General features: G+C 38.2%; 1 protein-coding gene across 3 annotated transcripts in view; it reads left to right on the top strand.

Annotated features, from left to right (window-relative positions):
* Klhl23 (kelch like family member 23) overlaps nt 1-26,302 on the top strand; it is a 34,501-nt gene extending 8,199 nt beyond the window's left edge. Inside the window, exons 1-4 of one of the 3 annotated variants that reach the window (XM_076866291.1) lie at nt 10,341-10,410; nt 12,688-13,902; nt 17,771-17,923; nt 25,261-26,302. In XM_076866291.1, coding sequence (XP_076722406.1) covers nt 12,690-13,902; nt 17,771-17,923; nt 25,261-25,571 — 1,677 coding nt within the window. In that variant the 5' untranslated portion in view covers nt 10,341-10,410; nt 12,688-12,689 and the 3' untranslated portion in view covers nt 25,572-26,302. Of the gene's footprint in view, nt 1-10,340; nt 10,411-11,644; nt 11,764-12,687; nt 13,903-17,770; nt 17,924-25,260 lie in introns of those variants that run through there. The other 2 variants (XM_076866290.2, XM_076866289.1) reach the window with 2 other exon arrangements.
* The last annotated feature ends 643 nt before the right edge of the window (nt 26,303-26,945 follow it).

The raw sequence follows: 26,945 nt of genomic DNA, 5'->3' as shown, positions 1-26,945 counted from the left end.
TTATAATGACACTTGTGATTACATTTAGGGCCTACCTAGACCATCCAAGATGAGAAAAAAAAATGTTCTAAGTTGTCCTCAATTTAATTACAAGGACCAGAGGATAAAGGGGAGGAGTGTTGGGTAAGGTTAATTGGTTAATAGCTACAGTCCATAAACAATAAAAGTCCACTTCTCAGTTCTGAATGTATGTTAAAACCTTACTTCAAATACCATCAGGACCTCCTAGGTGCCAGCCACCACATCCTGTTACAACACCAGCTAATCCAGAAGCAATAATTACTTCTCATGTGGACTGCCCATCTACCCCAAAACATTCCTCACTTTGTGTTATCCCACTCCTTTTAGCAATAGCAAGACAGGTTAAATATAAACAACTTATATTTTCCTTCCCCAAAGTTTTGTTATAAAAATGTTCTTAGAATTAAGTCCAGTAGACATTTTTCAACTGCTTTCTAGCCTGGCTGCTGGAAGTTGGGGGAACTTGTCCCAGGATCTGGTCCTTTTTCTGACTAACATAATAATGGCTTGTTAAACCCATTTACTATAGAGATTCCTTTGGTCTCAAGAATTTCGATGTACCAAGGGTAATCTCCCCATTTTAAGAGGCTTAATCACATCTGGAAATACCCATTTTTCTTTTCAAGGCAACATTTACAAGTCCTATGGATTAGCCCTGAAATATTTGGGTAGGGGAGTATTATTTAATTTACTACAAGTTAAGAAGGCATTGGCACATATTTAATGATATTTAAAATGTTTGACAATCACTATAGGTACCAACCAATAAAATCAGAAACACCAGCCAATAAGAATGGATGCTAAAGAGCCTTTGTTTGAAAAGAAACTCTATACCTTACATATGCCAGCACCTAACACCTTGAGCACACACACTATACAGTGAATAAATGCTAGTTTATTGAGGTCCAACATTTTTATTTTATTATTATTATTTTTTTAATTTTTTTAGTGTTGGGGATTGAATCCAGGGCCTCACATAAGTTCTCTACCACTGAACTACACCCCCAATCCAAGTTCCAACTTTATTTCATTTCTGTTTCCTATTTTTAAATGTCAGGGCATGTTCTTTGCTCACTTATCAGTAGGGTCTTGTGTTCTGCTTATCTATTTGAATACTTCATATATGGAGCATAGTAACATTGCTATATTTGTGACAAACAGTATTTGCATTGTACGGAAGTTTTAAATTTACTATTTTCCTGCTGAAGTTTTGGGAACTTTAGTCTATAAAATACACTGACAATAAACGTCACAGGAAAAAGAACACAAATTTTATTACATGTCTAAGGCATGGGAATATGAGACTCAAACAGGAAAGATGACTTAACCTCATGGAGATTTTTTTTAAATTATTTGTTTATTTGGTGCTGGGATTGAACCTAGGGCCTTTTAAATGCTAGGCAAATAGTAGAACCTTCATTCCTGGTAATAATACTAGGTCCCATTTAAGCAGTTTATTTCTGTGTCTAATTAGTCTCTTTTAGTGATCAGTGCATAGTAGTTGGGGTAAATTATTCTGTGGCAGGTATTAAACCAGGATCTCGGAAACAAAATTTATTGAACCATTACAGTTGTTAGCCAGAAAGAAATGACCACTCATGGGACAAGTTCCCAAAGCCTCCAGCAGTGAAGCTAGGTAGCAGTTGGAAAAATGTCCATCAGATCTAAAAAGCTGGAGTATCTTATGAAAATTTGGAGACTGGATGGTATAAGTTTTTTGACATCAAACCTCCTTCAGCTGTAGATGAGAAGAGCAGGATTACTCCAACCAGCAAGGGCTTTGGAAAGGAGGGCAGTCCACAAGAAGAGGCAACCTTGCCTCTCTAAGCAGGATACCATGGCATTTATGGGGTCTTAATAGAATCTAAATCAAGGTTTTAAAATATAATCAAGAATATAAAATGGTCTTTTGTTTTTCTCAGCCTGTATCTTGTTGCTACATTAAACTTTGGGAGATGGAGGTTGGTAAAGGAAAACAGGTTTATTCAAAGCCAACCTTGTTCCACAAGAATAGAGACTTGAGGGTATGAATAGCTTTTATAGGAGGAGAGGGGTCCAGTGGGACAAATGGCAGAATATATACATATGTAGATTTAGTGCTAGTCAAAAGTAGGCCACAATTTCAGTTTTTTGGCACCTGCCTGAGCCAGGATGCAACTTTTCAGTTTCCATTCTCAGCAAGGGGAAACTCCGGATGCAGAAAAGTAGTTACCAGAAAGTTGGGATGCAACTTTTAATTTCAAAGGGGCTCTGTTACAGTATGGTGAATGACTTAATACAGACTTTCTCAACTTCAGTATTATAGACATTTTGGACCAGATAATTTCTTTTTTCAGGGGAGAGTTCTTGTACATTGCAGGATATTTAACATTTTTGACCTCTGTTCACTAGATATCAATGGTAGCTATTCTCACTCCAATTGTAACAACCTTCAGTGGTTAAAGTTCATACCTTTCTTTATTGTTGTGCTGGGGATCCAACCCAGGACTTCAGATATGCAAGGCAAGTAAACCACTTAGCTGCACTCCCAGCTCTTAGTCTACATCTTTATTTGTAGATCATGTGAAGATATAGCAATCACATGCTAAATTATGTACTAAATAATGGCTTCTGTTAAAGGCACAGATCCAAGAACATTTTTCTCTGAAATTTTATTTTCTTATCACCAATTCTATTGCCTTGTAACAACATAGAAATATGTTTAATAAATATTTTGATGCCTAACTCAATCACCTACTTCTTGTGTTAGATACATAGTTTCATTTCCTACCCAAGTATTAAATGTGTATTGTGGCACATATCTATTAGCTTAAATCTGACACTAAACATCTTTTTTCTAATATTTTTTTAGTTGTCAACGGACCTTTGTTTTATTTATTTATTTATTTTTAAAGATTTATTTTTTAGTTGTAGTTGGACACCTTTATTTATTTATTTATTTTTATGTGGTACTGGGAATTGAACCCAGTGCCTCGCATGTGCTAAGCAAGTGCTCTATCACTGAGCCACAAGCCCAGCCCATGCTTTATTTATTTATATGTGGTGCTGAGAATCAAACTCAGTGCCTTACACATGCTAAACAAGCACTCTACCAGTGAGCCACCACCCCAGCCCCCTAAAGAGTCTTTTATAGTGTAACCTATAATTACTTCTCTAGTCCACTTTTTAAAAAAATGCCATCTCAGAATGCTTGCATATTCATTTGTTTTTAAAACATATACATTTTAATCTCTTGCTTGAAATTAGCTCTCAGGAAGAGTTAGAGATTCTCTTTGCTGTCTCATAAGCTGCTTTAATGGACAGGTGGTATTGATAAGGCAAATGCAGGCAAGCACTGAATGGGGTACTGAGGCTTGGCTAAGTGTTTAAGTGGGATTAGAATTTATAGCAACTTCCCTGATTAATATCAGATATATTTTTTCCCAGAACATGGTTGAGTCTTTTACTGACCTAATGCTTCTATAGCACATCTTCAGATGAGACCAGTTGTAAGGATATATATATGATTTTTATATGTACAATAATTAATTGACTGTTTCACTTAATACCCTATAGTTCGTGCACTCTGTTGGATTCCTTTTTAGATAGAGAATATAGTAGCTCTATAGTAGACAGATTTCAAATGTGCTCTGAAAGAGATATACTCTGGGCCAAAAGCTATTGTACTTGTTTGTGTTATACAAAGTGAATTCTCTGTTATGATGATTTATATGGAAATATTAATGTGGATGTTTGCCATGATAGAAATTTTTAGAAACTCCCATTGTTTATGGAAGAAGTTACTTAGCAAAAATCTAGTTTCTCTTTTATATTTAAATTATGGCTGTTCAATCACATATGTAAACAACTAGCAAGAAATACTCACAATTAAGCTAAATTCTGATTGCCAAATAAAATTTTATAACCAGTACAGCTGGAAACCTTGCTGGTTCACATTTCTCTACCACTCTACAGTCATACTCTGGATTTTGTTACCTACCCAAATCACAATTTTTTTTTTCACAACCAGTCCAAACAATAAGTTATTATCCTCAGTTCAACATAAAAGTTTATTCTTTGAGGCATCTATTGAAAACTTGGCCCCTTTTACATTTAGCTAGAAAATATCCTATTATACAAATTTTGGTGCTAAAAATACTTCAATCACAAAATACTTTTTAGGTATCTACTATGTGTCATTAACAAAACAATAACTGATTAATAATAAGGAGTGGAGAACTATGTCTTTCACAAAGAAAGATACAATTTACAATTAGAATGAAGAGATGGGACGTGTATGTAGTAATACATAAAAGAAGGTATGCTTCCTCTTAGTAAGCAGCATAAACAAAAGTACTTAGGTTGGGCTGGGGGTGTAGCTCAATGATAAGGTACTTGCCTAGCACAGGCAAGGCCCTGGGTAGGATCCCCAAGACTGTTAAAAAGAAATCATAGCTCCCATGGAGTTTACATTCTCATAGGAGAAATCACATAATAAAATGACAAATAAGCAAAATATACAATACTTTGATGATAAAAAGTAATATGGTTTAGAATAAAGCAGAAAAGGGGATCAGGGAATAACAAATGGTAGTAGGGAAATCGTTTCAAATAGGTTGGAAAAAGAAGACCTCACTGGGACGTAACATTGAACAAAAACCTGACGTCAATGATTGAACTTGTCGAAAGAACAGTTTAGACAAAATGAAATAGCTAGTAGCTAGGGGTGGGCATCCAGGAGACCACTGTAAGTACTTTGGTTTTTAATGAATGAGATAGGAAATCTTTAAAGAGTTTTAATCTCTGCCTTATTTGAGAGTATCAGTCTGTTATGCCATGGTTTGAATGTACTCTCCAAAAATGTTAAAACTTAAAGGCCAAATTTATGAGTTGATGGTATTGGGAAGTGGGGTCTTTGGTCATTAATTAGGATTTTAGGTAAGGCTGTCAGGAAGGAGCCCCCCTGATGGCATTGGTAGCTTTATAAGAAGTGAAAGAGAGACCTGTGTTGATGTTCACTTGCTCTGTTTTGCCCTGTGATGCCCTCTGACATGGTGCAGCAGTAAAGCCCTTAGCATATGTCCACACTCTTGGACTTCCCAGTTCCTAGAACCAGGAGTTGAATGAACCAATTCTATTATTTATAAATTATTCAGTCTATGGTATTCAGTTATAGTAACAGAAAACAGACTAAGAAGACATTTAATTTATTTGATCCAGTGCTCTTAATTTTATTTTTCTAGTTGGAAGTTTTGGATTTCTCTTGCTTGAAATTTAAAAAGATCCATTTATTATCTTTCTATCTCTTACTAATCTTATCTGGAATTTGGTATATGTATACAAACATACATATTATATATATATTCTCAAGTGAACTGTTATTTTTTAAATGACCATCCCTCCAAATAGTAAGGGATTATAGGCTATTTCCTGTTTTGAGACTAGATCAGTGTTCTTTCAAGTATTTTTTCACAAGTATCCCTAAAATAACCTCGAAAAACAATGTACTCCCACATTTTCAGAGTGATAGTAAATTTTTTTCATTTAAGTTTACATATTTGCCAAGATTCTAATTTCTAACGTGATAATGACATTCTAATAGACTACTAAATAATGCTTTTAAATTTGTTTAGTAACAAACTGAACAAAGCAATTTGAAATCCACTATCCCTCATTTAAAAACACATAAACAGGCTCTTTAAAACAGGAAAAATTTAGAGTTGGGATATAGTTCAGTTGGTAAAATGCTTGCCTCATATGCACAAAACCCTGGGTTCAATCCAGCACCACACACACAAAAAAAATAAATAAATAAAATTAAAAAGACAGGAAAAATTTGATTTCATTCTTTTTCTTGAGATCTTATTATCAACCTGCTTGTTCCAAAGAAGGTTGTCCTACTAAAAATACAGGCAGTTCTCACTTACAGTAGTGGAAGTCCATAAAATAACCAAGTAAGTTGAAAATGTGCAAAGCAATCTTAATAATGGGGAAAATTATGATTATACTGTCACCTTTAAATTTTTTTATCAGAATATTAAAAACTGTTACTGTCTCTTACAAATGTATAGGCAAATGAAAGACATATTTACTTAGTGCACCATAATTTAAAATATTGGAATCATTGAAAATTAAAATGTTTATTTCTTTGTAAAAAACTTATCAAAAGTAGTTTAAACAGTTCTTGCCTTTCTTTTTTTTTTTTTTTTAAGAGAAAGAGAGAGAGAATTTTTTTTTAATATTTATTTTTTAGTTTTCGGCGGACACAACATCTTTGTTTGTATGTGGTACTGAGGATCGAACCTGGGCCGCACACATACCAGGCGAGCGTGCTACCTCTTGAGCCACATACCCAGCCCCTCTTGCCTTTCTTTTGTTATATGACTTAGGATTTGGAAGCATCTGTCTTTCTATGACTTAGTGAATTATTAAACTTCTAAGTTTGGGGTCAGCTTCCGACATGTTTTCCTCTACACTACCATGAACTATATCAAGAGTTCCTGTAAAGGGAAGTTTTTTGCCAGCATCAGCTTTTCTGGGATACCTTTGTGACGACCACTTCCTCACTTATGTCACAAAGTGCACCTGCACTAAGTTCCCCTGGCTGCGTGTTTGGTTGCAGCATCAATATGCCCACAGGCAGCTCTTTCTTCTGTAACTTGGTTTATCTTAGATTCTAATTTCATTTGCAGCATTATTAGTTTTCATTTCTTTGGTGTATTTTTCATCCTTGTTTGCCAATACTCTTTTAATTACCTATTTTGGTGATATATATATATATATATATATATATATATATATATATATATATATATGTAGCAGACAAGGTGGTAAAGCAACTGCAAGCTTTGTTGCCTCTGTGAAGTGAATTACTGATGCACAGTGACCAAACACTGACAGACTTTGTCAGAAGAGGCATGATTGCACAGAGATCATGATGCCCATGTTATTTATGTAGTTATTCTCTGACTGAGAGCTAGCACTGTTTGTATTTTATATAGGTACTCCTGATAATATATTATACTAACTGGAGTTTGAACTCTCCTCTTAGAGGACTGGTATTATTTAACTAAAAACTGTGGTAACTAAAATTCACACATATTAGAACCTTTCAAAGAAAGGCATTATCTGTATATTTTTTATACTTGAAAAATATTGTATTAATCACCTCTTCACCTCTGTAATAAAAGTGAAAAATGAATTAAATTTTAACTGTTATATCCTTAAGTATTTAAAAATTTCTGGCCTAATTAGCATTATAATTATTTTAATCAATGAAACAATTGATATAAATTAAATTAAAAAGTCAGAAACCTAATTAACATTATAATTATTATTGGTAAAAATAATTGCTATAAATTAAGCAAAAATTAAAATTTATCAAAAGTTATTTCATTCGGATGAATGGGACTATTTTCTTTTCATTTAGAGCATATATCCTCCCCCAACCCTAGAGCATGTATCCTTGATTGGAATGAGATAGCATTTGAGATCAATGATATTCCTGTTTATTTTTCTTTTTTTTTTTAATTTTTTAATATTTATTTTTTTAGTTATCGGCGGATATAACATCTTTGTATGTGGTGCTGAGGATCGAACCTGGGCCGCACGCATGCCAGGCAAGCGTGCTACCGCTTGAGCCACATCCCCAGCCCTCCTGTTTATTTTTCTATTGATGTAAACCCTGAGAAAAATGTGTTCACATAGATGAATAGAAAGGAATGGCAAAGATTTTATTATAGCAATGCCTTTCATTAATTCTTGCCAAGTTTTTTGTAAAAATCATCTTTCACTTTGTTGAAAACAAGGATTTAGAAACTTAGGACTTGAAAAAGTATTTGTCACACTTTCTTATTTTATAGGAAGCATACCAAAAAAGACTGTGCCAAGAAATTTCAGCTCCAGGATAGTCAAATATACTTGTGTTTATTGTGTTATGTTAACTTTGAGGGCAATGTTCACTATGCACACTAAGATAATTTGAGTGGCAGAAGCTGATATTAAACAGTTCATAATTTACACAGCTATATGTGGTAGATTATAAATTAACCTATACATTGTTTACCAGTAGCAATCTGCTTAATCTAGTATGCAAATGAAGTATAAAAATTTTTCTGTCTGCACACATTGATAATGGCATCACAATCAGCATATCAAACATTTAATGGCATGGCTATACCTAGTGGAAAGATAAGCTAATAAGGTAAAAATAACATATAAAATCATTATTTTTAGAAACCTTTCAAAAGGTGAAGTGTGCTGTCAACAAGACATCAGCTCCATGTCAAGTTCAATATCTGCCAAGAGTCATTTATGCCCCATTTCTAACTTACTTGCCGCAGTCTTTTGCTGGGCACCTTTCAGAAGTCCTTCCACTAGACAGCATGGGAGTAAGCTGGCAAGGAATTTGTCATACCTACTTGGCTCATGGCTCCCAGCACTTACTTCTTTAAGACTTGGGACTGCAGATAGCACATCTGTCTTCTTGAATAGTATCATTTATTTAACTTATGATGCTGACCATATGTTTCTGAATGCCTCAAATTTATCAGCCTTTGCACTTTTTTTTTTTCATATGAGGGATTGAACCCAAGGGCCTGAGCAACATCAACAACCTTTTTTTTTTAAGACAGGGTTTCACTAGGCTGCATAGGGCCTTGCTAAGTTTCTAAGGCTGACTTTGTACATGGACAAAATACCTTTAATTTTATTTATTTACTTTTATGTGGTACTGAGGATTGAACCCAGTGCCTCACAGGTGCCAGGAGAATGCTGTACCATTGAGCCACAACCCCAGACCCTGCAGTTTTTTTGTTTGTTTGTTTGTTTGTTTGTTTGTTGTTTTTTTTGATAAAGCACATGGTAAAGAGGAACTAACTATTCCTGGCAATATCCCCCAGGATCTACTCTTCTCTTGATAAGGTGAAGAAGACTAATAGTCTAATATGCACTGATATATGTTTTTTTAAAAATAGATTTTTTTTTTTTAGCTATAGATGGACACAATACCTTTGTTTTATTTATTTATTTTTATGTGGTGCTGAGGGTCAAACCCAGTGCTTCATATATGCTAAGCAAGTGCTCCACCACTGAGCCATAACCCCAGCCCCCTGATATGTATTTTTAAACAATAATTAACAACTAGGAGATACCAGGCGATGGAAGCAAAAGTTTTAACTGGTTCATGCAGCAATCTGAAATAGTTGCACAAATGACAATATAGTGAGTAAATCATTGATTACAAATAGTTACGATTCTAGAAGTACCTACTGTAAGTTAAGTAAAGCTTATAATATTTTCTGTGCATCAAACTTGATAACTATAATCACAGCCACCTCTGCACTTCGGTGACAAAAATGGAAGGAATGTCCCATCTTTAATCAGTCACAACATTGTCCTTGAATGACAATACTGACAATAGTATTACTGTAAATTGTGAAGGACAAATTATAATTACAACTAACTACAGAGTTCATAATTTTTTTGAAGAAATGTTAGAAAGGTACTAACTCCCCAAATGATGTTGTGATGAAGAATTAAGCATAAATATTCCTTCATTATAAGAGCTAATATGTATATACCATGTCCTCAGTATGTTTACATTTGCAATTTTATTTGAACTTTTTAAAAAAATTAGTTGTAGGTGGACACAATACTTTTATTTTATTTATTCTTTTTTTTTTTTAATGTGGTGTTGAGGATTGAACCCAGTGTCTCATATATGTTAGGCAAGGGCTCTATCGCTGAGCTACAACCCCAGCCCCTTTATTTTAACTTCTCAATAAACTTATGTTAGGCTGAGGGTGCATTGATATTATGTTTTACAGGTCAGAAAACAAGATCAGTGAAGTTTAGTAACTTGCTCCAGGCTGTATGTTAGGTAAAATGTCAGAGATGAACCTTAGCCCTGAATCTAAATTTCATGTACTTTCCTTTTGTAGTACTTACCTGTTGAGCAGATGTTGCAATCTTGAATCTTTCAGCTTTCTTTCATTTAGGGTCCAATACACATTCTCCTAATTGCACAAGAATTACCTGCTGTCCTTGATTAAGTGCATATTCCTAGGTCTCCACCACAGAGAAATCAGGGTTGGTTTTTGTGGTTCTGCATAATCAGCATTCCATATAATTCATTTAAGATGGTCTAACCCAAAGTCAGTGGTGGTGCCCTAGTCCCAGCTACTGGGAGTTGAGGTTGAAGGATTAGAGGATCGCTTGAGTCCAGGAGATTGAGTCTAACCTGGGCAACAAAAATCTTTTTTTTTTTTTTTTTTTAATGATGGTCTCATACGTGGAATTAAACTAAAATACCCAAAGGAGAACAAACAGATGCTATTTATTCAGAGCTTTGCTATAGCAAGAGATTTATTCATCATAACTTGCCTTTGGCAGAGGCTCAAAGACAAACAGGTAAGTGAGAAGCTTGATGAAAGTGGTGGTGGGGGAGAAGCCCCAGGTATCCTCTGATTATAGATGTTTGGCATGGAAAATGGGGGCAGGCTACAAGAATCAGGGGATATTTTGTATGATTGCTTTGGAGAACATAGTTAGCTTCCTCTGGTTGGTGCTGAGGCCAAAGTAAGGGTGAAAATAGAGAAGCTGGCAGTAGTTGACCTACACTTGACTGTTGTGGTCCAATTGCAGAGGAGAGGTTCTGGTTTGGTTTTCTGAGCTTCATAGGTGGTTCAGAGTTCTCTTATGTAATATCTGGCCATTTATTCATAAATTCTGTCTTGGGCCATACTTAGAAACACACTGGTCCTCTGGTGGTGTGGTTCCATACCCTGAAGGTGGCTGGACTGTAAGTTCCATGGGAGCCATGAACCACCACTTCAAAGCTCTATTACCAGTTCCCAGCCCTATCAGGTAGGTGCTGAAAAGGCACTTAATAAAGTCTTGCTAATGAGCGAATTAATGATAAGTGAAAATATTTCGTATTGGGTTTTGTTGGAACAGAAAACGAACTTTTCTGGTGCAGCACACGGACATCCTTATGTGAACAGTCTGGTTGTCACAAGAAAGTCTGGCGGTTGCTCCTTCTAGCTCCTTGGGCTCTAATACAGCCGCTAGAATCCTTGCAAAGGGACTTAGCAACTTGGCCCTGGTCGCCCGGAGTTTTTCTCAAAACCTCCAGGTTAACCCTTGATGTACCCATCCGTCCCCATGGCTCCCTCCTGAGCGCTCCGCTCCTGGTGGGATGGCGTTTATGGGAAAGGGCGGCTACTTCTGACAACCTGAAGACAAACCTTCAGTTTGGTCCTGTTTTCTCCGCACTTTCCCTCTCACTCCCCCTCTCCCCACCGTGAGGGCCTAGGCTGATGAGGGAGGGAAAACACGCACACACTTAGACGGTCTTCGTTCGGGACTCGCTCGGCTTATCTAAGAGGACGCTCGAGAGTGCGAGAGGCGGAGAGAGCCGGGAGAGGGGCCAGCCAGCGGCGCGGGCGGCCTCCTCTGAGAAGCCGTCCCACCTGCTGCGGGGGAACCCGCGGGGAGGGGCCGCCCCGCCCCGCTCACTGCGCTGCCAGGCGACGGGGGAGTTCCCGCGTGTGGCCCCGCGCCCAGGCTGCGCGGGGGGCTGTTCGGGTGGAGGCGGGGGAGCAGCCGGGGCACCAAAATAGGAGCCGCTTGTGGGCTGGAGCTGCACTAGCAGGCAGCCTCCGCTGCGCTGCTTCCAAAGATGGTCAGAGGGTCCGGAGGCGCCCCCGCCCCCGCTCGCCGCTAGCCCGGGGCCACCACCGCGTCCCGGAGCTGCCAGCGGAGGTAAGTGCGGTGCGGTGCGGACCCACCGTCCGAGGCCGACAGGCGGGGGCGAGTGGGGCCGGGAGCCGGGGAGCGAGGCCGCGCGGTTTTTTAAGCCGCCCGCGGCAGCGGGACGCAGACAATGGCCGCGCGAGTGCCGGGCCGGGCCGAGCGCGGCGCGTGGAGCTGCCCGAGGCGCCTTCCCACACCTGTGCGCAGTGCGGGACACCGGGATGCGGGCACCGGTCCGCGGGCAGCGCTTGGCGCGCGGCGCCTCGGAGTTGAGTCCCGGCGCCAGGCCCCGGGGCGGGGCAGTCTCCAGGCGGGAACGTGGGCCCCGGGGCCCAGGCGCCTGGCGCGCGGAAACCCCTGCGGCGGGCGCCGGGAAGGGGCGCAGGCTGGAGCCTCTGCCCCCGGGCCGCGCCGCTTTCCTTCTGTCTTTCTCGAAGCAAAAAAACTCAGGATTTCCCTTTTCTTAGATTTCGTTTCCTCTCACATCCCTTCTGTGGCATCTCGATGTGATTTGAAAGGGAGACGGCGCTAGGGAAAAAGGTTGAATTGGGGCCGGGCCGAGCCGAGTCGGCCAAGGTCTGGCGGCGAATGAAGTGACCGTCGTCGGACACCTAGTGTGTGTGATGTCCCTAGGGACCGCCAGCCTAAAACAAATTGCAAGCGTGAATGGGGTAGTAAATCAGTATTTCTTCCCAAATGAACTAAAGAATCCGGGGACCTCATTTCCGGCTCCAAGCTACCCTGAATTTAAATGGACCACCATATAAATTATGAAACAGTCCATCCACCTTTTGCATATGTTACTTAGAGATGCTGAACTTAGTCTAGATTTGGAGTATATCCGATACTAATTCAATTCTAGTGATTGTAATAGCATTGATTATTTGTGCAAAATGAAAACACGTTTATTATTTCTTTTTTTTTTTTTTGCAGCCATGGCTCTAAAAGGACAAGAAGATTATATTTATCTTTTCAAGGATTCAACTCATCCAGTGGATTTTCTGGATGCATTCAGAACATTTTACTTGGATGGATTATTTACTGATATTACCCTTCAGTGCCCTTCAGGCATAATCTTTCATTGTCACCGAGCTGTTTTAGCTGCTTGCAGCAATTATTTTAAGGCAATGTTCACAGCTGACATGAAAGAAAAATTTAAAAATAAAATAAAACTCTCTGGCATCCACCATGATATTCTGGAAGGCCTTGTAAATTATGCATACACTTCCCAAATTGAAATAACTAAAAGGAATGTTCAAAGCCTGCTTGAGGCAGCAGATCTGCTACAGTTCCTTTCAGTAAAGAAGGCTTGTGAGCAGTTTTTGGTAAGGCACCTGGATATTGATAACTGTATTGGAATGCACTCCTTTGCAGAATTTCATGTGTGTCCAGAACTAGAGAAAGAATCTCGAAGAATTCTGTGTTCTAGGTTTAAGGAAGTATGGCAACAAGAAGAATTTCTGGAAATCAGCCTTGAAAAGTTTCTATTTATCTTGTCCAGAAAGAATCTCAGTGTTTGGAAAGAAGAAGCTATCATAGAGCCAGTTATTAAGTGGACTGCTCATGACGTAGAAAACCGAATTGAATGTCTATATAATCTACTAAGCTATATCAACATAGATATAGATCCAGTGTATTTAAAGACAGCATTAGGCCTTCAGAGAAGCTGCCTACTAACAGAAAATAAGATACGTTCTCTTATATACAATGCCTTGAATCCCATGCATAAAGAGATTTCTCAGAGGTCTACAGCCACAATGTATATTATTGGAGGCTATTACTGGCATCCTTTATCAGAGGTGCACATATGGGATCCTTTGACAAATGTTTGGATTCAAGGGGCAGAAATACCAGATTATACTAGGGAGAGCTATGGTGTTACAAGTTTGGGACCCAACATTTATGTAACTGGAGGCTACAGGACAGATAACATAGAAGCTCTTGATACAGTGTGGATCTATAACAGTGAAGGTGATGAATGGACAGAAGGTTTGCCAATGCTCAATGCTAGGTATTACCACTGTGCAGTCACTTTGGGTGGCTGTGTCTATGCTCTAGGTGGTTACAGAAAGGGGGCACCAGCAGAAGAGGCGGAGTTCTATGACCCACTAAAAGAGAAATGGATTCCTATTGCAAACATGATTAAAGGTAAATGTGAATTTTGTTTACCCTATATTTTTTTAGGTATTTGGGATTAGGCCAGAAGTCATTTCTCTTTCAAGCAATTTTAAAAAGATTATCACTTTGGGTGGGGCAACGTGGCATATCCTGTAATCCCCACAGCTCTGGAGGCATCATGAGTTCAAAGCCAACATGGAGGCATTAAGCAACTTAGTGAGACCCTGTCTCTAAATAAAATACAAAATAGGACTGGGGATGTGGCTCAGTGGTCGAATGTCCCTGAATTCAATCCCCGGTACTAAAAAAAAAAAAAAAAAAAAAGATTATCACTTTGGGATGTTCTCCAAGAACTACAGTGGATTATACAGATAATGTTGCACAGAATGTTCCAGATGAAAACATAGCCCCCAACTTGTCTGGAATTCATGCTATTCAGGCTAGAAAAGAAATATCAGGGAATAGAAATATAAGGAAATGTATAGCCATTTTACTAACTCTACATCCTTTCTCTAGATCTTTCTTCAAGTCTTAAGAATTTATATCTAAGTCGAAGGCTAAATGAAGAGACAGACCTGAGTAGTTTTATTGATTTGTCTTTTAAATTTTTTTTTTTTTTTTTTGTAGTTCTGTATGGACAGCATACCTTTATTTTATTTATTTATTTTTTTTAATTTTTTTTTTTTGAGAGACAGAGAATTTTTAATATTAACTTTTTAGTTTTTAGCGGACACAACATCTTTGTTTGTATGTGGTGCTGAGGATCGAACCCGGGCCGCACGCATGCCAGGCGAGCGCGCTACCGCTTGAGCCACATCCCTAGCCCTTATTTATTTTTATGCAATGTTAAGGATCAAACCCAGTGCCTCACACATGCTAGTTAAGCACTCTATCACTGAGTTACAGCCCCAGTCTTATTGAATTGTCTTTTAATTTTTTTAGTTGACCTTGAAATCAAACACTTTTCAGTTCTGTGTTTTAATGTTCAACTTTTTTATTCTCTCAAAATATACTGATAATTTCTTAAAAAGCCCTTCCTTAAAACCTTAGAAGGTTTGTGCCCTATAGGATGTAACTAGCATATTCTCCTAGTTTGATGCAGGCTTGTCTCAGAATAAAAGAAAGTGGCAGAGGGCTGGGGGTATAGCTTAGTGGTAGAGCACTTTCCTAGTGTGGGTGAGGCCCTGGGTTCAAATCCCAGTACTCAAAAAAAAAAAAAAAAAAAAAAAAAAGGGAGAGAGAAATTCAGCACACTCCTCTTCATGTGGCCCACAGAGTCAAGTACACTACTGGGTCTCAGTATCTGTCTGATAAATTGTATTTTCGGGTGTGTTTGGGAGTGTATTAGCTCTACTTCTCTCCCACTGGGGGAGAAAAGTTAAATTGAAATCTTATTTCATTACATTTATTCTTTATTCATTGGTTCTCGGGAGTTGTCCAAAAACATCTGGTAGGTTGTTACTAAATTTGTGACATTTTGTTCCAAATGTTTCTTCCCAGGCCTTTCTGTTTCTTTTTTGACACTAGTGAGGGTATGGGAATTTGACCTGGTCTGGAAATCTGACCTTGTATGATCCTTGGATGACAAGCAGGAAGCCTGAGAGCAGAATGGTCTTGTGATCAGGCACACTGCTTCTGAAGCTAAATTGCCTGGTTCTAAACCTGGACTTTTCACTCACCGGTGAGGCTCAGGCAAATTGTTCGTTTCTCTCTGCCCTGGTTTTTCCATCTGTATGATATCATCTTAGGATATCATCTTAGCTTGGGGGTCTCTGAGAGGATTAAATGAATTGATATTTGAGAAGCACCTAGAACAGTGTCTGGTGCAGATTGACCCTCAGTAAATGTTATGCCTGCTTATCATGAATGTCATTATGGAAGAATATGTTTTGACAGGGCAAAAATAACTTTTGCATGAAATCAGGACCAGGTATGCCCACAGGTACAGCAATAGCTCATAGGATGGGAGAAGCTAGTTTAAATGTGTTGCAATCAGCTGCTGATTTTGGGCTTTGCTTAAGCTTGAGCATCACTTAATGATATGAGTGTGGTTCTGAATGTCCTGCCTCCTCTCTTACAAAAGAAACAAGAAACTTTCCACATATTTTAGTGGCGATTGTAAACCCAAAGCTGAAATCCAAATATTTCAGCTTCTATTTTTTAATGATGAAATAACACTTTTAAGAATTTTATACTTGGACTGTATTGAGTTAATGGTGGAAGTTTATATTATATTACCTTACTGAAATTTTTAAAAATTATATTTGAAACAGTGTTTGCTGAGAGGACAATGCTGCAGTAGATTATTTACTATAAAAAAAAGCCATATGTGTTGTTTTTTTGTTTTTGTTTTTTTGGCCTTGAGTGGAATGGGAGACCCAGTGCCCCCAAATCACCCCCACCTGCCAGATGGGTCTAAAATTTTAGAGATTTATTTTTTCAACTTGAAGTTTTTATTCTTGTTTATATTCATTCAACCCAGAGCAGGGTAACACTCATCTACTTATATGCAGTTTTGACAGATTCTGTTCTGATGAGTAGACTCATACTAAAATTTTAGTTTTCCATATTTCTATGGGAAGGATAACATTATTTTTCCCAGATTATTTTATAGTCATGGAGTAAACTAGTAGCTTCCCCTGAATGAGAGCTTAATTTGGGTCAGGATAAATTTCAAATTCATTTCCTTTTTTGGTTTAGGGATGTGAAATACAGAGAAGAAATAAACATTTGGTTATGTAGGAACTCCTAAGTCTTTCTTTTTCATCATAACTACCCTGTTTATAAGCCTACTTTCATTTTGAAGTAGAAATGAACAAGGAGATTAAACTGTACTTGGTACATAACAGTGCTAGTTAAAAGTTGGTTAGAAGATCAAACTGACATTTGCAACTACAATGGGCCTCATCATCTTTATTGCTCTTTTCTTCCCCTGACTGAACCAGTTTCCTCCTCCTCCTAACCTGTGTGTGTGGCGAGCGGGGAGTACTGTGAATTGAACTCCAGGAGAACCACTCGGGATTGAACTACTGAGCTATACCCAATCCATTTTATTTTTTATTTTTAGACAGGGTCTCACTAAGTTGTTGAGGCTGGCCTCAAACTTGTAATTTTCCCGCCTCAGCCTGCCAAGTTGCTGGGATTACAGTAATGTGGCAGCACACCTCACTTCTCCATACTTTTCTGTGATATTAAGGACTCCTAGTTTTCCCTATTCAGGATCTCATAATCAGTCTGCTTTGTCTTGGACTCAAGGCCTGTGTGTCTGACCTGTCTCTTGCCTCCAACTCTAAGCCCCCTTTTAAATCAGGGCCTTAGTACTTCTCACCTGGATCAGCACCTACATCTTTCTGACTCCTGTCTTCCTTTTTAGTCCCTCCTGTCCTCGGTTTAAAAAGCTTATATCAGGGTGCTTTGCCTGTGGCTTCAACTCACAATGCCAGCCATAATTTCCATGTGACAACCCTTGAAGTACCACCTGTCATAGTCAAACTGGGCTATTTGACATGCCTAGTAAGCCTTTATGCTTGGAATGGCTTCTTCTCACCTCTGCTTGCCAAAGCCCTACTTACCAAAGCCAAGGTCAAATGCCACTACCTCCTGCTATGATTTTCTTAGTCAAAAGCAATGTCTCCTTGCTCTCACATTCACGTTGGTTTGTCTCTTTTTTATGGCACCTTTACCATTTCATAACTATGTTCTAATTATTTGTCTCATCCTCTCTTAAAGAGCATAGGAGCCTTCCTATTTCATTTTTTTATCCCTCATAGCAACTAGCACATTGCCCTGCATCTGTCATTAGTAATAGCAAAATAAATAAATAAATAAATTTACTCAGTATTTATTGCAAAAGAGGATGAACAATTGATCTAAAGGTTTGATTTTAATTGACACACAGGTGTGGGAAATGCTACTGCCTGTGTCTTACATGAAGTCATCTATGTCATTGGAGGCCACTGTGGCTACAGAGGAAGCTGTACCTATGACAAGGTTCAGAGCTATAATTCAGATATCAATGAATGGAGCCTCATCACCTCCAGTCCACACCCAGGTAACAAAGTACTGTCTTCAAATAGTGCATGTCCTGGTGCAGTTTATCAGCACAAGGGATGGCTAAGAGTGGGCTAGAAATAGAAAGTGCTAATTTTATCATACACTACACATGGGTATAATTTTAAAGCACAAAGAATTCATAATCCATCTAACAGTAGTCATGATTATATTCTGATTAAATCACATCTAAAAATATTTTCCTTGATGTGTTTATATAACACATTTTAAGGCTGTGTGGTTGAAAGTGGTAGGTTTCTTTTTAATTTTCTTTACTTACATTCTTTCTTGTGTTTTTTTTCTTTGTTACATGCTTTTGTTTATTTATTACATGCACTATATAAAGCATACTTTTTATAGACAATTAAAAAGCATTAGTTTGTCCATCAGATAGTCAAAAAGATTAAAGTTCAGCGAGAGATTGTTGTTATCCTCTTTTTAAAGCATGTCCTTTCTGGGTTTCAGTTACTGTTCAGCACTCATTCCTGTGATATGCAGCGTGTCTTCCATAAGGAATGGCCTGCCTTCTGTGATGGCTTTTTTTTTTTTTAAATATGTGTGTATATTTTTAATTGTAGTTGGACACAATATCTTTATTTTATTTATTTATTTTTATGTGGTGCTGAGGATCGAACCCAGTGCCTCGTACGTGGTAGGTGAGCACTCTACTGCTGAGCCACAGCCCCAGCCCCTCTATGATGCTTTTAATCTTTGACCATTTTGTAAGAGAGCTCAGGAGGAGCATAATTTTAGCTGGGCTGGGAGCACAGCTCATTGGCAGAACATATGCTGAGCATTGTGAGGCCCTGGGTTCAATGCCCAGCCCCAGAAATAACAAATTTTAGCCTATTCTAGTTGTACTATGTGTTTAAATTTTTTTCAGTAGGCAAAATTCATATCACATTACCATATTACTTTGAATCATTTTCCATAGAGCATCAGGCTTTCATGTGGATTGCTAGAGAGAGCAATTAAAATCTACAAGCTTGAATCATCTGAGAATAAGAGTAAATAGCTAATCCTCTTGAGTACATACTGTAGATCAGATACTGGCCAAGCATCTTACTTGTAATATTATCTTAAATTCTCATTGTGATTCTATGAGTAGGTATCATTTATCACTATTTTACATATTTGGAAATGGAGGTTTAGAATGAATAAGTAGCTTGGCCAGAGTCAAATTTGAAACTGGTGGGCCTGAATACACTTGATGATCTAATTCCATAACCTGTTTCATAATCGATGAGAGAGCAGATTCTCGATTTCTACCTGTACAGCTACTTCCACTGCACACATTATCTGTCTCATCTCGTGGTTCAGGTGAAGCACACCTAAATCTGGTACTGCAGCTCCATATGCTGCAGGTTGTACCTACGAAGAAACTGCAGCTGTAGGATGCCCTGGCTCTGAAGACATCATGGAATATGTAGACTTCTGTCTTCTAGCAGTTCAGATTCATCATCCTAGGCTCACCACCACTTTTCTTTCTTCTTTCCTCTCTCTCTCTCTTTCCTCCCTCTCTCTCTTTCTTTCTTTCTGTAGTACTGGTAATTTAACCCAGGAGTCCTTTACCACTGAGCTACGTTCTCTCCCAGCCCCTTCTTAAAAATTTATTTATTATTTTGAGACAAGTTGCCAAGGCTGGCCTCCAACTTGCTAACCTCCTGCTTCAGATTCCTAAGCTACTGAGATTATAGACATATGCCACCACATCCAGTTCCCCACCACTTTGTTTTTCTGGAATGACCAATGAAATTATGAAAATTAATAGTAATAGATTACATTGAATTATAGCTAATACTTCCATACTCAGTAAAAATGTGCCAGGCACTTAACTGTTCCAATAATTTTATATGTATTAATCTGTTTGTATTTATCAGCCTCACGTTACTGTAATGAAATACCTAATCAACTTGTAAGAAAAAAGGTTTATTTAGCCCATAGTTTAGAGGTTCAAATCCTAGATTGGGTATCCCATTGATTTGTCCTCTGATGAGAGCAATGGAATGACAATGGCAGGACTAACCAGGGTTCCAAAATCCCTTACAGGAGTATGACTCCATTGACCTGATGACCTTCATAAGACCCAACTTTTTAAAGGACCACAGTACCTTGCACTGTGTCCACCCTGCAGACCAAGTCTGTATATATAGTTCTTTGGGGGAATACTACCCATATTCAAACCATTGTACTATTTAAACCTCACAATAATCTTGTGAGCTAGGTAGGTACTGTTATTTCACAGGCCACTGAGGCACAGAGACATTGCCCCAGTTAGCCAGGTAATGCTTGTTAGAGGTGAAGTTCAGTCCAGCAGTTTAGCTTGTAACCCATGTACTGTACTTAAGTATTATCTCATTTGAACCTCATAACAAGTTGCATATAGTCTGTTAGCCACTTGAAAAAGAGTCAAAGGCTGTGTGACTTAAACTTAGTATTAGAAGCCATGGAAAAATTTCAATCCAAAATTATTAAATTACATTTTGTAAATCACTAGGAACATAGAATTCCTCCTGTAACATTTTGGTGCACATTGAACTCTTTCCTGATAAAATATAAAAAAAAAACAGCTATCAAAAATTTGGCACTTTGCATGATACGTTCTGTTTAGCATTCACAGTGCTTAAAAATATTTTTGAACTGGCTTATTACCAGAATTTAAAATTTAAATTTATATAAAAATCATGATTTCTGGCCTTTAGAAAAATTGGAAGATCTGACAACTGGACAGTGCTCTTTCCTGGCAGTAATCACTGGAGCTGGGTAATAGTTGTTCTTGTTAGTTGAGGCTTGTGTTCTCCATTTCATCCCAGTCCCTCCACTTCTGGTCACATCTCAGACCCAGGAGGCCTATGCTGTTGCTTTATTTCTTAGCCCACACATGCTTCATCAGTTAGTCCTGTAAGCTCCTGAAGGCATTTGCATCTGCATCCATTGAATTATGGCAAGGTATGCCTCTTACACGCACTCCAGGAACACCTCCAAGGAAGGCGAAGTGTCCATTTTGAGCTTGCCATATGTAGAGACATTGCCTAGATGGGGAGGAAATGACTGCTACTGTTATTTTTAAAAGGTAATATAAATGTTATCTTTTATCTTAATCCCTTTAATGAGTTAATTTTGTATAATTGAAAAACTTGGGACCATAACTTCATTAAATTCAGGATAATATTGAGACCCTCCATTGGGAAAGGTAGAATTCTAATAGTTAAGTAAAACTCAGAGATGATTAAGTACTAATCTCTACTGCCAAAGGAACTCAGAATCTAGTAGCAAGTAAACATTTAACAGTAATACAGGATAATCTTTAGCAAGTTCTATACAAAGAAGTGCTATTGAAATTGAGAACTTGAGTCTAATTAAGGGAAATCTGGCAATCTGCAACTGCTCCCCAGGGGTAGGTATTTCTTTTTTTTTTTTAATATTTAGTTTTAGGTGGACACAATATTTTTATGTGGTGCTGAGGATCTAACCCAGTGCCTCACACATGCTAGGTGAGTACTCCACCACTAAGCCACAACCCCCCCCACGTCCCCCCCCCCCCGTAGGTATTTTTAAGTTATGCCTTACAAAATGGCCACTATTAAGGATGGTAGTTTCTGAGGAACCTCCCCGACTCTTACTGCCCTGCAGGATGTCAGTTGAGTGAAAGAAGGCCAAAGGGAAAGTTTCAGGTGTATTCCATTACTTGGGAGTAGACAAGAACAAATGGAATGAGATGGTAGAATAGAAGACAGGATGGGAGAGTTCAGTTCAGGAGCATATCTAGAGGGCTTTGAGGGGCAGTTTGGAGAATTCTAAAAATGTAGAACTATCAAAGTATTCAGAGCAAAAGAATGATGTGGTTCTTGGTTATTTGTTTTTTGTGATTCTGGGGATCAAATGCAAAGACTTGTACCTTCTAAACTTGTGCTCTATACTGACATCCTCAGCTCTCATTTTAGGAAGAGAACTCCTTTTAAGATACATTGGGGGGCTGGGGCTATGGCTCAGCAGTAGCACACTTGTCTGGCAATGCGTGAGGCATTGGGTTCGATTGTCAGCACCACAGATAAATAAATAAATAAATAAATAGACGTGAATCAACAACTTATTTAAAAAAAGATACATTGGGAGAAAGATAGTGGACAGGGAAATATGCTAACATTAATATGTAATAAACCAGGTGAGAAATACTGAAAGTTTGAAGAAATGGTAGGCAGAAAAGAGGGGCAAATATGAGGATTGTTAGATTCAACAGCTGATTGCTTCCTTGGATGACTGGATCTGGAGAGAAAAAGAGTTGACAGTGATCTCAGGGTCTGTGGCCAGTTGCCTGGGAGGATCCAGAGTATCAATGGAGGAGCCAGTAGAGAGGGAGAAGAGGGGAAATGGTGAGCTCCATTTGCAGTGTAGGGTTGTAGAGCTAGTTGGATAACTCAGAAGGACTGTCCAGCAATGGGGGTGGGGAGGGGAGATGTGTGTATTTGCACATCCTTCCTCTTAAGAGGAAGGATATGGCTGGATGTTGAGATCTGGGAATTGTTTGCTTGGATGATTCCAGTGGATATGAGCATGAATGAGGTGTCTCACAGGGCAGGACCAACAAGATAGCTATGGGCAGAATTTTGGGAACTAGCTTTGAATTAGGGGATGATCTGAGAAAGAAGGCATGAAAAACAGGAAGAAAGAAGCAATACATAACAAAGAAGAAGCACCTGTGGGCAGAGAGTTTTCTCCTGGCTTTGCCATTTATTGACCCTCCTAACCTGGAACAAGCAGTTCAGGATTTTGGCCTTACTTTCCAGTAAAATTAGGAAGTTCGGCTCCATAAACTTTACAGATCCTTTCAGTGAGAACAGTCTTAGGAAAAAAAATTTAAACCAGTTCAATTGGATGTTGTGGTTGTCTCTGATTCCCTGTGTCCTTTTGTTCATATCACTCAATTAACACTGGATACAGACTGCCATGTATTTATGGGTAATATTTGTGCCCAAACACTTGGAACCATTACAGATGGTGTCATTTCCATGCTTGATTTGAAATTGTTCACTCATTTATTCACTCATCCATTTATCTTAATAGATAGTTGCTGAATATTTCCTATATTCTGTGATATATTCTGGGTCAGGAGCACAGTAAACAAGACACAGTCCTTTGGCCCCAGGAGCTCAGACAAATTGACAAAAAAAAAAAAAGGCAGTTATAGCTTAGGAGGAAAAAGTTCCATTGACAATAACAATACTGTGTTGTATTTAGGTAACAGAGAAAAAACTCAGAGGAATCATTTTATTTTAAACATTTTTTACTGTTATGGGAAGATTAAGATACATCTATTAATAAGATTACCAGTTGAGGATTTTTGTGGTAAGCTTGAGTAACTTGAGAAAAGCCTAGTAAACTCACTGTGGAATCACTTATACCAACTGACCCACCAATTTTCTTTTCTTTTTTTTTTTTTTTTGTACTGGGTATTTAAGCCAGGGGTGCTTTACCACCAGCCCTTTTTATTTTTTATTTTGAGACAGGGTCTCCCTAAGTTGCTTAAGGCCTTGCTAAGTTCCTAAGGCTGGCCTTGAAATTGCAATCCTACTGTTTTAGCCTCCCAAGCTTCGGGGATTATAGGTATGTGTCACTGCACCTGGCCCCCTATCGTTAATTTTTATAATCATTCATAATGGAATGATAAATATAATTTATGTAAACAATGTTTCACAGATACTTGAAACAACTAAATCCTCTAAGAATTCTACATGTATTTAATTAGAACAAGTGAGTTTTTAAGAGGTAGAATCATTTTGTTAGATATCAGAAACTTGAACAGTATGTACAGTCAAAGAAAACTATCTGTCTTCTGAGATATTCCTTAGCCTTCAGAACCTAGATAGCAAGAACTTTACTTATAAGACATTATCTTCCATTCTGTTGTGTGTGTTTGATTTTTTTTTTTAGAATTTAACCTTTATTTTATTTATTTGATTTTATGTGGTGCTGAGGATCAAACCCAGTGCCTCACATGTACCAGGCGAGCACTTTACCACTGAGCTACAACCCCAGCCTCATTATCTTCCATTCTTGAAGAAGAACTCATATTTCTATTTGTACATTCTTTCTAAAGAGGGGCTTACCTGTAAGCTTTTCACAGTAGTGTGGGCATGCATTGGAGTATAAGAGGGTGCAAGTTATAATTTTTTCATTGATTGAGCAGACATGTATTGAATCCTTAAAAGTACCAGACACTTGTCCTTCTCCAACTGTGAATGGAGTAGTGGGTAGGACAGATCTCCTACACTGCTTGAAAGAGGAGAGATAATGAACAGGAATCATACCAATTTATGAGAAGTGCTATGGGATGAATTAAGATATGATGAAATATAATGGGGGCTGTGGTGCATACCTGTGATTCCAGTGACTCAGAAGGCTAAGGTGGGAGGATCAGGCTGCTAAAGCTGACTTAGCAAGGCCCTCTGCACCTTAGGGAGACCCTGTCTCAAAAAATAATAAGCTGGGTGTGGTGATCTATGCCTATAATCCCAGAGGCTTGGGAGGCTAAAGCAGGAGGATCACAGGTTCAAAGCCAGCAACTTAGTGAGACCATGTCTCTAAATATAAATATAAAAAAGGGCTAGGGATGTAGCTCAGTGGTTAAGCTACCTGGGTTTGATCCCATGCCAAAAAAAAAAAAAAAAAAAAAGAATGACCAAAGGGATGATGGGTAGAGACAGGAACAGGTCATCTGAATCAGATGGCAGGAATTGGATTTTAAGTTTCTGTTTTAGTCAGCTTTTTTGCTGTTGCCACCAAAAGATCTGACAATAACAATTTTAGAGGAGAAAAAGTTTATTTGTTGCCTACTGCTTCAGAGGTCTCAGTCTATAAGCAGCTGATTCTATTGCTCTGCCCAAGGTGAAGCAGAACATTATAATAGAAAAGTGTGGTGGAAGAAGGCAGCTCAGGCACCAGGAAGTAGAGTGTTCTGCTCTCCAGAGATAGATTATATACCCCCAAAAGTATACCCCAGTATATGACTCACCTCCTCCGCCACTCCCTACCTGCCTACAGTACCACTCAGGTAATCCCTAGCAGGTTGATTAGGCACTGATTAGGTCAAGGCTCTCATAATCCAATCATTTCACCTCTAAGCTCTCTTGAATTGTCTCTCACACATGAGCTTTTGGGAGTCACCTCATCTAAACCATAACAGCTTTAGTGTGCAATAGTTTGTGTCAGAATCAAAATATCATCAATGCTCTATTTGTGTGTGATAAATTGTACAGGATTAGTATGTCACCATACCATGGTAACTCATTTATTTGTTATTCTAATAAAAAATTGCTCTTTTCTTTTGCCTTTTAAAAGAATATGGATTGTGCTCAGTTCCATTTGAAAATAAGCTCTATCTAGTCGGTGGACAGACTACAATCACGGAGTGCTATGATCCAGAGCAAAATGAATGGAGAGAAATAGCTCCCATGATGGAGAGGAGGATGGAGTGTGGCGCCGTCATCATGAATGGATGTATTTATGTCACTGGAGGATACTCCTACTCGAAGGGAACATATCTTCAGAGCATTGAGAAATATGATCCAGATCTTAATAAGTGGGAAATAGTGGGTAATCTTCCAAGTGCCATGCGGTCTCATGGGTGTGTTTGTGTGTATAATGTCTGATTAGATCTGCCAGAATTAACCAAGTAATCACTCTTTGGAGGTGTAGTAAAAAGAATGCAGATTTTGGAGTCTCTTACTTGTCATTGTGGTCTGGTATGTGATAAGAGATTGGTAAATTTTAATTCCTGATTGTATTCTCAAACCCAGTATTTTATGGTCAAGAAAAAACTTATATTAATATACAGATGAAATCAGTAGGGTTAACCTCTATAATCTGTGCTTTTCAAAGGTAGTATGGAATATTTGACACTTGGTAAAGAACCTTTACATTGAATCTTTACCTCCTGGTAGCATCAGCACTGGGTGTAGGTAAGACATATTCTTTATACTGAAATATGTCTTAAGAGCCTATGATATCACAGGTAGTGTATCTTAAGGTCTTTGTTTAGCTAGCAAGAATTTGAAATTTGAAGAGGGAATCTTCTCTACCTCTACAAAATCAACAGGTAAAAAATAATTTCCCTTTAGAATTATTTAGAATGTGGACTGATTTTAGTTTTTTTCCTCTGTAGTGTATATAATTTATTGTTAGTATTCTTTATTTACTGACTATCAGAGATATACAAAGTACTGTGCAAAAGATTATAACTGTTCAGAGTTTACAAACTAAAATTAAAAGAAGAGCAAGTCTGAAAATTTGTAGAGAAAATAGTCAAATATTTGCTGATGCTGAAGGCTATTTTTAATGTTCAGCTTTGATGTAAATTGCTAGTTAAGGGGTCTGTAAGCATGTCGGGAAATCCTTTTTTAAGTATAGATACTTTTCTGCATATAAAGTTGAACTTTAGAACCAGAAAGCATGTAGATCAGTTGTGATATAGCAGAAAATACATTGAGGAGAAGAAATTTGCATTCATTTTCTAGCTGTCATTAACTAGGTTTTGTGACTTGAGTCCCTGACCTATGCACAGTGGCACGGATGGTTACAGGTGTGTCTAGAAACAGATCCCCTTAAGCCTTGAAACTAGAGAGAAGGCCAGGGTGACTGAAGCCTCCCAGAAACACTTTTGTTCATCTTCCCTTGTGCCTGTAGCAGGGTCCCTCCTATACCTGCCGTAACTTGAGATGAGCTAGGAAGAACCGCTTACGTTAATTCATAAAAACTTTTAGTTATTTGTGAGACCGTCTATTCCATACACTCCTTTTTTTTTTAAAGAGACAATAATTGTTTTTCACTTTTAATACTGAAGTTTAAAACTACTTCTCATTAAAAAAAAAAAAAACAGACTTTTGGACAGTCACTATTTAGTTCATTCATTTCAGATGACATTTTACATAGATGCAACCCTTTGGGAATGCAGTGTGGTACTACTACATAGCAAGTACCATAAAAATGACTGTATTCCTTGCTCCATAAATTCTATTTACAGATTT

The sequence above is a fragment of the Callospermophilus lateralis genome, chromosome 9 (genome assembly GCF_048772815.1).
Source record: "Callospermophilus lateralis isolate mCalLat2 chromosome 9, mCalLat2.hap1, whole genome shotgun sequence".
Lineage (NCBI taxonomy): Eukaryota > Metazoa > Chordata > Mammalia > Rodentia > Sciuridae > Callospermophilus > Callospermophilus lateralis.
This window is presented reverse-complemented; position numbering and strand designations above follow the sequence as displayed.